This window comes from Pygoscelis adeliae, unplaced genomic scaffold, assembly GCF_000699105.1.
Source record: "Pygoscelis adeliae isolate BGI_AS28 unplaced genomic scaffold, ASM69910v1 Scaffold32, whole genome shotgun sequence".
NCBI lineage: Eukaryota > Metazoa > Chordata > Aves > Sphenisciformes > Spheniscidae > Pygoscelis > Pygoscelis adeliae.
The window spans coordinates 410,038-421,774 of NW_008824368.1; the positions used below are offsets into that span (position 1 = coordinate 410,038).

The 11,737-nt window shown below is 39.2% G+C and overlaps 1 protein-coding gene across 1 annotated transcript in view; it reads left to right on the plus strand.

Moving 5' to 3' along the window:
- The first annotated feature begins 2,310 nt into the window (after window positions 1-2,310).
- Window positions 2,311-11,737, plus strand: part of UFM1 (ubiquitin-fold modifier 1) — a 30,681-nt gene continuing 21,254 nt past the window's right edge. The window contains exons 1-2 of the mRNA XM_009319964.1: window positions 2,311-2,326; window positions 2,409-2,412. Coding sequence (XP_009318239.1) covers window positions 2,311-2,326; window positions 2,409-2,412 — 20 coding nt within the window. The remainder of the gene's footprint in view (window positions 2,327-2,408; window positions 2,413-11,737) is intronic.

An 11,737-nucleotide genomic window follows, 5' to 3' on the forward strand; every position in this document is an offset into this window, starting at 1 on the left:
GCTTTTGCTTTACCTATTAAACTGCCTTTATCTCAACCCACGAGTTTTCTCACTTTTACCCTTCTGATTCTCTCCCCCGTCCCACTGGGAGCAAGCGGCTGGGTGGTGCTTAGCTGCCAGCTGGGGTTAAACCACAACACAAGAGTAAAATAAACCCTGTGTGTGTGGCTCCAACAACCTGATGTCCTGTTCCTTTGCAGCTACGGAAATATTGCATCACATTCTCGCCAAGGTCAGTGAGTCCTTGGGAAAGCAGCCAGTGAAACAGGGCCCTGGGAGAGGGAGAGACTTTTCCAACTCCCTCTACAGAATAAAAACGTAGCAGCAGAGCTCCTTTGTTACATGTTCACCACTGTAGCTTACAACAAAAAGCCTCATTTCACTTTTAAAATACTCAGCGTTGTGTGGTTTTGCTTATTTTCTTAATGAATAATTGAACTGCATCATATTCCACTCCTATATGAAGTTCTGGATGAGCCTTTTCCATTTCCATAGCAGATATAGGGCATTATGCATGATAAGTCTGTTTTGTTCTAATTTTATTTAGATGCGATACTGTTTTCCATTAGAAAATTTAAGGAAAGAAAAATACACAGTGTTCAAGCAGAATTATGCCAAAAACTTGTTATGCTAACTGATTTAAATGGTCTGAGTGTTTAAACATATATTGGTTAAACGATCCTTAGCACTGGCAAGTGGGGGAAGATTGGTTTTGGAAATGGGCTAAGGAAATGAATTAGGCCCAAACACAAATCTGTGTTTTCTGTCTTCACTCTTACTTGTTTTCGATTTCTAATAGAGTAGGATGTGTTTCTTCACACAGCGTTTTCTTCTTCAGCTTCATACTGATGTTCTGCTCCTTTGACTACTGGCAAAGTTGCTACATTAAAACCTGTGAATAAACTTCATATCAAAAGGTAGCAACCTATTTTAATTACTTTTCCACATGCTGAGAATATCTGCAGGGTGATTAATATAATTTGGTTTCATAAAAAATCAAGTTAATGAGAAATAATATCTTTCTCAGGCTTTCCACCCGGAGAATGTAAGTCCCTACTAATAAAAAGAAAGAAAAGCTTTTACTTCAGAGTAGGATTGCTAAACTGAATAAAAACTACAGCAGTTATATATAATTCAGAATCCATTTGCACATTAAGAAACTTACAAATCCTAACCAAAACTGGATTATGTAGTTACATCTAGATATTTAACATTGTCTCATAAAGAACAAGAAAAGTTGGGAAATTGACTCCTCTCACACTCTTCTAGATTATTAAGGTGGTTTTAGCTTTTAAATGCAGGTATCTTACACCCAGTTCTCTGGATCTAGAAATTTAATAGTGAAGATTCACGTTCTTAACATTTGGTGTTTGAGCAAGGACTTTTCAATTTTCGATTTCTATTCTTCTTTACTTCTTTTTCAGTTGTCTTTAGCTAGAGGGAAGGGCTATTTTACTGGAACATCCACATTTACTTTATTGTTATGCTGTACAATATCAATAATAACCAGGGAAGAATAATACATGCAAAATATGACTGGAGAGACAGAAACTGGAAAGGCACTAAAAGTAGCCATAATTAAGGTACGATAAGTAATAATAGCAAAGCATTACCAAAAATAATCGGAATAGTTTTCAATCTACAAAACATGCAGGTAGGTTATTACAGACTCTCTTTTACTCATTATTTGGAAGACAATTAATTTGATGTAGCATGCAAGGAGAGTTTGACAACAAGATTCAATACTTTCTACACCAAAACCGGTCTGCATTGTTAAGCTGCACTGCTGAGCCACCAAACACAAATGGGGTGGAATACCCAGAAATCAGACACAGAAACCTGCATGTAGCATCCCTCATAGTGAGTAACGAGAAACAGACATTTTAAGGATGTAACTTATCTTAAGGCAAACATTTCAAACAGTGCAGATGAATCTTACTTTAGAAGAGCTGTCTTTTCTCTAATGGGAGTCTAGGCAACCAGAGTGGGGTCCAGTCAGAGGTTACGACCACCTAAACCTAGGTGCTTGAGCTGTTTTACTCTGCAGAGATGCAGACATTATGCCAGAGCCTAAAGAGTGATTGAGCTGTCCAACCACTAGATACAGGATTCAGATGCGCAATGCTGGCAGTTAGGGCCATTTTACCCATCATTGGGTATCCTGGGTATCACACTGAGAAGCAAGAAGGGTACAAATCTCTCTGAAGTGTGTCATATTTGCCAGCCCCATGTAGTTGGCTTAGATCAACAGAGTGTTTCAAATGGCACTAGTGAAAATACTTTTAGGAAAGTGAATCCTGCCCTACCCAGATGCCACTGCCCTGCAGTGATCTGATTACACGAACACAGGATAACGTAGCAAAATCAGATGCTTCAGTGGTTTTCACACCCTTTTTACAGAGAGAAAGAAGTGTGTATGCTGGACCATTCTGAGGAATTCTTTGAGGCTCTGGAAAAGGTCTGGAGCCACCTCCATAAGACATACTATAGCTAAGAAATTTGGCTTTCCAAGCAGGATCTTCAGCAGGGGGTTCAGACTGACTGACCAGACATACTTGAGATCCAAAAGAAGGAAGTCCATGCAGACATGAGATGGCATGAAGATGGCACATGCCACACTACTCCATGCTAAAAGGCCCTTTGCCTCACTCACTTTGCCTAGTTCCTCCATGTTAGGTAACAAAGCAGGACCTATTGCTTCCTAAAGAAAAGTTGATGAGAAAGTCACACCATTGCTATTAGTTTTTATGATATTGGGGTACAGGGTGAAAAAAATTCCCTGGGTTGATCAGGCAAGCATTAATATGGGGTAAAACAAGCATTATTTGAACAAGAAAAGCACATGTTAACAAATTGGTTCTAAATATGTGTTGCAGAACTGAAGTTTAAAAAAAAATCAAACCCTAACTGAACTGTTGCCAACAGCAAAAATAACTCTCCCCAACTAAGAAATCTGCAAATATTAAAAGTAGGATGTGTTCATTTTCAGTTTCTGTTAAACAGACTGGATGAAGAGCCTAGTTGCTCAAGCATAATCATTTCTATGTCTTTTTAGCTGAATTCACTTTTGGTCAGCTTCTTGCCTGCTACATGCAAAATACACATTCTTGGTCAGAAGGGTGTCCTATGTCCAGAATTTGTATGAATGGAGTCACATGAATGCGTTAACATTGACCCAATATAAAGTATAAAGATCTGCTGTCAATCAAAACAATGGAAATGAATTTTCATGAAGGTCACACCCTATTTTTTCATAGAATCTGACGAGTTTATGGAAACAACTGTGAATGCTCTAACTTTTCAGGTTTTTTTTTATTACAATTCCAATTCATATTAATTTTTCTCTCTAAAACTTCAGAACTAGTTTCAATGAAATTTCTATACTTGATTCAAAGGCAGGTTATGTTCCAAATTTTATGAAGTCATAAATACTGTGAATGAAATTTTGGATTCATTGAAGTAAATTGCAAAACTCCTTTTGACTTCAAGAAGTTCAGGAATCTAAGCTCTATTCTCTTCTAACGTTTTCTTGAAAATCTATATTCTCTTACCACTGGCTCGGAATTTCTCTACATAAATATTAACCTATACGCTTCTCTCTTTCTTTACATATAGGTGTAGAGGGAGCAAAAAAGAAGCAGAAATACGTATGTTAAAGCACAGTGTCTAAGATGAAGATTTTTTTTTAATAAACAACTTCTGATATAAAGGTGGTGCTGAGGGAACTAGCCAGTGTCACTGCAAGGCTACACTATAACATCTTTGAAAGGTTGTGGCAATCATGGGAAGTTCCTGATGACTGGTAAAACACAAACATCAGACTGATCTTCAGGAAGGGTAAGAAGGAAGCTCTGAGGAACTACAGACCAGCCATTCTCACATCAGTCCCTGGGAAGGCTATGGAGCAAATCCTCCTGGATTCTTTATCTAGGGCATATGATGGACTGGAGGTGACTGGGAGCAATCAGCACGGATTTACAAAGGGCAACCCTGCTTGAGCAACCTGGTAGCTTTCTGTGATGAGATGATCAGCTATGCAGCTGATGGGAAAGCAGTGGGTGTCATTTACCCTGTCTTTACTAAAGTTTTCAGGATGGTCTCTTTAAGCAAAGTGGTGATACAGTTTCAATAGGTGGACTATAATGTGGATGGAAAATTAGCTGGACTGCTGCACTTAAAGGGTTTGTGATCAATGGTATGAAGTCCAGCTGGTAGTGGTGCTCCTTGGGGGTCACTACGGGGGAAGATATCTTTATTATCAATCTGGACAATGAGACAGAATGTACCATGAGAAAGCCTGTGGAAAAAGCAAAATCAGCATGCTCAAGGGCAGGGCTGCTGTTCAGAGGGATGCCAAGAGGCTGGAGAAATGGGCTGACTGGAACCTCACAAAGTTGAAGCAGGGCAAATGCAAAGTCCTGCACCTGGGGTGGAATAACACCAGGCAACAAAACCGTCTGGGGCGATCAGTTGTGCAGAAAAGGGCCTGGAGGGCCTGGTGGGTAAGTTGAGCAATGAAGGTCAAGTGCATTATTGGACTGCATTAGAAAGAGTGAGGTCAGCAGGTTAAGGGAAGTCATTCTTCTGTGTTTAGCACCTGATACTGCATCCAGAGCATTCTGTGCAGTTTTGGTATGTCTAACACACAGAAGATTTTGAGAAATTGGGCAAGCCCGCTTCCAGGCCACCAAGATGATTAGGAAGCTAGAGCACACAACACAGAAAGAAAGGCTTGGTAATGTAGGTTTATTCAGGCAAAAGAGAAGACTAAGGGAGTGGATTTTACTGCTGCCTTCAGCCAGCAAGAGTATTTTGTTCATCTAGACATGACATCTGCAACACAATTAAATGTTTAATCCATTTGTCTTCACATCATTCCAGGATATAAACTCTGATTCTGTTAAGTCACGCACCAGTACAGGTCTGGAGTGGCTGGCTGGAAAGCAGTTTTGCAGAAAAGGACCCCGGGGACCTGGTGGACAAGCTGACCGTGAGCCATCCATGAGCCCTTGTAGCAAAAACCAACTGCCTCCTTGGCTGCATTAAGAGCATTGCCAGCAGGTCGAAGGAGGTGATCCTTCCCCTCCAGTCAGCATTGATGATACACATTTTGTTTGCTGGGTGCAGTTATAGGCTCCTCAGTACAAGAAAGACATGGACACACTGGAGCAAGTACAGCAAAGGGCTGCTAAGATGATTTAGAGACTGGAGCATCTGACATATGAGTTGGGACTGTTCAACCTGCCGAAGAAGAGGATCAGGGGGATCTTAATAACGTCTATAAAAACCTGACGAGGTGAGTAAAGAGGACAGACTCAGGCTCTCCTCAGTAGTGCCCAGTGACAGGACAAGAGGCAACGGGCACAAACTGAAATACAAGGAATTCCATTTAAATGTAAGAAAAAACTTTTTTACTGTCAGGTGGTCACACACTGGCACAGGTTGCCCAGAGAGGCTGCGGAGTCTCCATCCTTGAAGATATTCAAAACCTAACTGGACAAGGTCCTGGGCTACCAGCTCTAGGTGACGCTGCTTTGAGGAGGGGAGGTAATGTAGGTGATCTCCAGAGGTGCCTTCCAGCCTGAACTATTCCGCAATTCTGTAAACAGTAATGTAGGTAACAACATAAAAATCTTCAGCATGCCAGAAAATTGCAAGATTACCTCTTTCCTATAACATTCATGTTCTGAAAACCATACAAACAGCTTTAACAGAATAATTGACTCAAGAAGTCAATTGGGTTTCTTAGAAAATCCACTTCCACAGTGCCAATAGAACACTTGATAAAACATACTTTCACGGGCTTTGAAACAGAGTTAATAAGAACCTCTCTGAAGTGAAAAGGACTAGTTTAGTCTGACAAAATATCAACAGCAAGCAGGACCATTTTGTATGTGGAAACAAGTCACTGAACAAACACAGTCATGGGAGGTTCTACTTCAGAAGAACATTAGTTTCCACGCTCTTCTTTCTGTCTAGGAAGTCAATAGGAGCTTTACCTGAAAAAAACATGTTCTACCTCATGCGTTAATTCAGCACAGACTGTGCAAGAAAACAACAGAGCAAACGCACTCTTATCTGATCTTGGGTTTTTTGGCTATTTTGAATCTGTAGAATATAGCATGGACTTCACTTACTACCTACGAATACTCCTCAAAAACCTAAGCTTAACTAATACCTCTCTGACATTCTCCCTTTCAAGATGAATACTTTTAATTAAAAAAATAAAAATAAACCCTTCCCAAATCCTCTAAATCATCTGAAACAATAATTTCCTATAAAAATGACAAGTTGCAGGAAATTTTGAGTCACAGTATTTCCTTGAACAACATTTCTTCCTTTAACAGAAGGTTTTCCACAATAGCTTTATTGAAGATGATCAGCTTATTTGTGATAGAGAGAATATGGATTAAAAGTTATGGGACAAATCTAGTAGGAGCGGTAAGTCTAACAAACTAGTTTAATTTATTTGTGAGGGAATTTGTCTTTAGTTGTTATTTTACTTACACTGTTATGATTTTGGAACCTACTAACTTCCGAATGATAATGAATGTAATGATTCCTATTACAACTTGTGTATTAAGATTGGTCATTATGTCGTAACGAATGGCATATTACCATTTTAGCTTCTGAAGTTCCTGCAAAAACAACATATTCTATTGTGCATCACATAAAAATAAGGAAACTTGTTAATATGATATATTTTACTATGTAATGTTTAGGTTCCCTTTTTTCCATGTGGTATTTCTGAATTTTTCGAGTAGGTCTTCTCTGGTGGGAAATCTGCCATTTTTACAGTAGGTTGAATACAGAAGAAAGACACTAAACCTCTTTTTTTGCAACATTTACATTTGCTCCTCCATACAGGTGCTTCATTTGGAATACATTGAATCTGTATCGCCGATTGCCCTGTATGGGAAAACAAACCAGACCCAGGAGCTTACTATCTACAACAGACAGCACGTTTTGAATATTTTAATGTAATAGATAATACTATGAATTTAAGGTTACATAACAATCTTGCAGCAGCCATCTCTTGGCTTACATATTAAGGAAAAACAGATGGAGGGTGAGAACTGGTGAAGCACTGGTAATTTGTGCAATACAAACAACATGATTGAGTACAGGGAGCGCAGCATGGGGAAGGCAGAGAGATAAGAGGAAAAATATGCACAGAGTGCAAATAAGGTAGGGATCAGCAAAAGAAACCAGAAAGCAAATAGAAAATTTAAACAGTGCTGGAATTATGCAGGATAAAAAACTTCAATTTGATAAAGAAGAGGAAGAAAAATACCCAGTAGCGTGGTGCCAGAAGTTTTTTGCCAGACTACAATAAAAGTGTCCAAATGGAGACAGTACACATGTAATCAAGAATGAAACTATGAAAAAATGTAAAATTCAGAGATTTTTTTTTCCTCTGTCATTTGAGTTTTGGGTAGTTTTTGCAAGTTAATGATGTGTTTGATGTTATCTCATATTTCCCCATTTCATTTGCCCATTGTATGTAGTTCCAATTATCTGACTACTTCATTAACAATCCTTGTGGTTTTATCATTTTGGTTCCTCCCATCTGTGCAGTAGACAGGTGATACCCACAAATTTTCTCCATTCTTTTCCAATCTACTTTGTATTTCCTTTTTCTGTCATCACTTTCCTATACAGCTCATTTCCTCAAATTAGTGTATTGAACCAGGACAAGAAGCAATGAGCACAGACTGAAACACCAGAGGTTCCTCCTGAGTATGAGGAAACACTTTTTCACTGTGAAGGTGACCGAGCACTGGCACAAGTTTCCCAGGGAGGTGGTGGAGTCTCCATCCTTGGAGACTCAGAAGCCATCTGCACATGGTCCTGGGCCATCTGCTCTAGGTGGCACTGCTTGAGCAGAGCGGTTGGACCAGATGACCTCCAGAGGTCCCTTCCAATCTCAACTGTTCTGTGATTCTATGATGTCTTCTTTCCAATGAATGTATTCAATCTTCCTTTTGCCTTTTTTCCATTTGATTTCTTTTATTCAGTTCTGTGCTACCATTTACTATACTGTTTTATATTCTCTGTATATCATTCTGCCCTTCTAACATACATAATCCTGGTTTCTCTTTGGGAGTGTTCCCAAAGCAATTGCTGAAGGGAATAAGTGCAATGGAGCTTTCAGAAAAAGAGAATTATCTGGTAAAGTTAGAGGTATAATAGCCCAAACTGACTCCATGGGGTGAGACAATTGATCCCAGTACGAGTGGAGGGATATCCTGAGGACTGCAGCATAGAGGGCATGAAGGACAGACATCTGAGTGAATGTTTAAATCATCACTAAAACAATTGTTTTAGTTTTTTCTCTTCTCACAGCAGGAAAACATTGTGTTTAATTAGGCAAGCTTTTGATAGATGGAAGATGCTTTCTTCTGTGAAGACATCACATTAGCCTCAACTGACATTGCTCCTGAAATGTGAAATGTAGTTATTCTTTTGCTCTTGCATGAGAATGGTAACCATTACTGTATTTATCCACTGAAATCCTATTTGCACTTTCTTCTTCTTCCAGATCTTAATTTGATTTTACTTTCATGCATGGCATGATGGTTGAGATTTTTTTTTTATTAAAGACTGGTATCATCTGTTATACTTTGTATTATTTTAACTTTAAGAATACTGTATAAAGAAAAGATCCCAGAAATAATTTCTTTTTGGACCTACAAAAATCAGAACAACTTGAAAGAGCAATTCATACACTGGTGGGTTACAACCTGAAGTTGCCTGTCTCTCCCCATGTTCTAACGAGAGAACCATATAAAATCGAGTTGAGTTCAACTGTGTGCCTAAAGTTATATGAGAGGAACAGTGGAACAGGGGATCTGGATTACGAAGCTCTGGAACAGCGTAGGGGCATGAACATGGGGTGGGATTCACCTCACCAAACCCTCTTGTTTATATAAAGTAGATGTCAACACCAGAGCTAGTCAGCCTAGTCTCTCCCTATTGTCGATCTGGGAAGAAATAGGCACTTTGACGGAATAACTCATCTTTTCAGATATCTACTTCAGAATGACACAAATCGTGTACTAGAAGTACCTTCTTTGCTTTGAATATAAAGGCAGCCTAAGGGAACCAGCTTAGGTATAGACATTTACAAAGTTGGCACCAACATTTGGTCAGCTGAACCCTACCCCTTCTGTTGGTAGTGTTGGATCTGTAATTAAAATTTATTGCAATCAGAAGACTTAAAGGTATTCATATATTTTCTTCAGTCTTGCTACACAGTAGCCTTTAGGAGATGGCATAAAGATATATTAATGAGATAATACGCTATATAAAAAAACCTGCAATGGAAAGCAAACAAAAAGTTACTGAAAGGAATTACACATGACTCAGAAACTCATTTGGCACAACACAGCTCAAGTCTTCATCCGCTATTTAAGGGTCATTTTCTGTTCTCTGCTTGTTTCTTGATTATTTCTAACAGTGTTACACTTTAAAGCTTAAAAATCCCTTGTGCCAATATAATTTTGCACTTACTAGAATTAATTTTGCTTTATGGGTAATGGTCCAGAAACAAGAAGTTTCTCACACGTCTAACACAAAAGCATCTTAAATGTTCAGACAAATCTTCAGCATTGTGCTACAGCAAGCACCGAACGAGGAGGCATATTTCCCAGGTCAGAACATTCCAGCTAAACCTCTGATCCATTAAGAAGCCCACAGGAAGGTGACATGTGGAGAAATTCTTGGCTTTGTACCCGAAGAAGTTAGAAGGCAAAGCCTGATAAACAGAGTCAAGATTTGAAGGCTAGTGTCCTGAACCACAGCAGGTTACAAAGGCTGTTCTAGATGAAGAAAATTAAAGGTCATGTTTACCTTTTTGCCAAACAAAGCTTTAGCAATTTAAAAGTCCAGACTTTGCAAACACAACATAGGTTTTCACTTCTCTTTCAATTCCACAGAGATGCACTGCTTTCTGCCACCTCAGTAAATCTCTCTTCTAATCCCTTCAAACACTAAACTAGTGATCTGTGTAACCTCACCTTTGTGTCAGTGAAAACTGTCCTCTTGCAGTAATACTTGCAGACTACATAAACTCTTCTGGGCTTGCCATCAAAGAGAACAAAAAGGAGAAGAGGAAAAATACGAGAGGTATCTTCATAACAAACAACTGAATAAAGAAAATATATACAAGACGACCTTGTTTAGAGAACTGTGAGGGTTATCACAGTTGACATCTTGTACTGAGCCTGTCGGAATCACAATTTCCTGGACCTGAAATTAATTTCTTCTTTAGTCTCTTTCTCTTTGCCAGTCTTTACATTCAAAAATGGAAACATAATTTGGCTTAATTTCTTGCTTCACTTCAGCAAGAATCTGTGCAGTTTTTTAATTAAATGTTAACTGTGAAGTCACTAGAATAACCTCATTTATTTAAAGTTAAAAAAAAAGTATCCCTCATTAAAAAATCTAATAGGCTAGGCGCTTCATGAATAATTAAATTGCGGTAGGAGCCGAGTCAGGACTCCTGCTGGCTTTTTTATCATGGCTGCACATAAAGGATGAAATGTTGGTCTCTCAATGGATTTTAATGGACTTAGTTATGATTTAATTCTGCACATAAAGCGCAACCTGCTTAAGACGTGAAACAGAATATAAGAAAGCTACCCCAGTTAGTATTGGAAAAGCACCTCGGTTGGAACTGTATTTATGCTCTACAGAAGAAAAGGATACTACAATAAAAAAGTTCTTAGCCCAAATTTATGCCTCTGTACACTCTTATGTTTCACTATAGGAGTCTGCAGTACATCTGTGTATACTGTCCTAGTCTCTGAATCATCTTGTGAACAAGGTGATTTTATCTCCAGTAGCAAGCTAACACGCTGTAGTACATAATGGTAGTAAAAATAAACGATAGAACTGCACAGCCTGATGATGGACGCCAGGGAATCAACACACATGAAAGCTTACTGGATAAAAGAATCTGCATAATTAGATGAAAATACACATTGGGCTATCTTAGAGCAGCATGCTCAGGTCACAGAATCTGCTGCTTGCAGCAGGCAGTTAATAAAGGTAGACGTTTTTCCTGAGACTGGTGACTAGCTGACAAAATACAATCTTTTCACAATTCACCAAAACATAGTTAATAAAATATTCTATAAAACCCTAAGCTAACCATGTTTGCTGTCTGTACAAGCAAAAAGGATTTTGATATAGTTAGCAGTTATGAGAAAAGGTTAAATCTGTAGATCTGGACACGCTTTCTTTATATCCATACCTTCCCCCAAAAATGTCTTCCTTTCCTCACCAGAGGGATTGGCACCCTCCAGATTTGAAGAACTACAGTTTATTAGAATCATAGAATCATAAATGTTGGAGAAGACCTCCAAGATCATCGAGTCGTCCAATCTAAACCTCCCCTGGCGCAACTTGAGGCCATTTCCTCTTGTCCTATAACTAGTTACTTGGGAGAAGAGACCAACACCCACCTCGCTACAGCCTGCTTTCAGGTAGTTGTAGAGAGTGAGAAGGTCTTCCCTCAGCCTCCTCTTCTCCAGGCTAAACAGTCCCAGTTCCCTCAGCTACTCCTCATAACACTTGTGCTCTAGACCCTTCACCAGCTTCGTTGCCCTTCTCTGGACATGCTCCAGCACCTCGACATCCTTCTTGTAGTGAGGGGTCCAAAACTGAACACAGTATTCAAGGTGCGGCCTCACCAGTGCCGAGTACAGGGGCACAATCACTTCCCTGCTCCTGC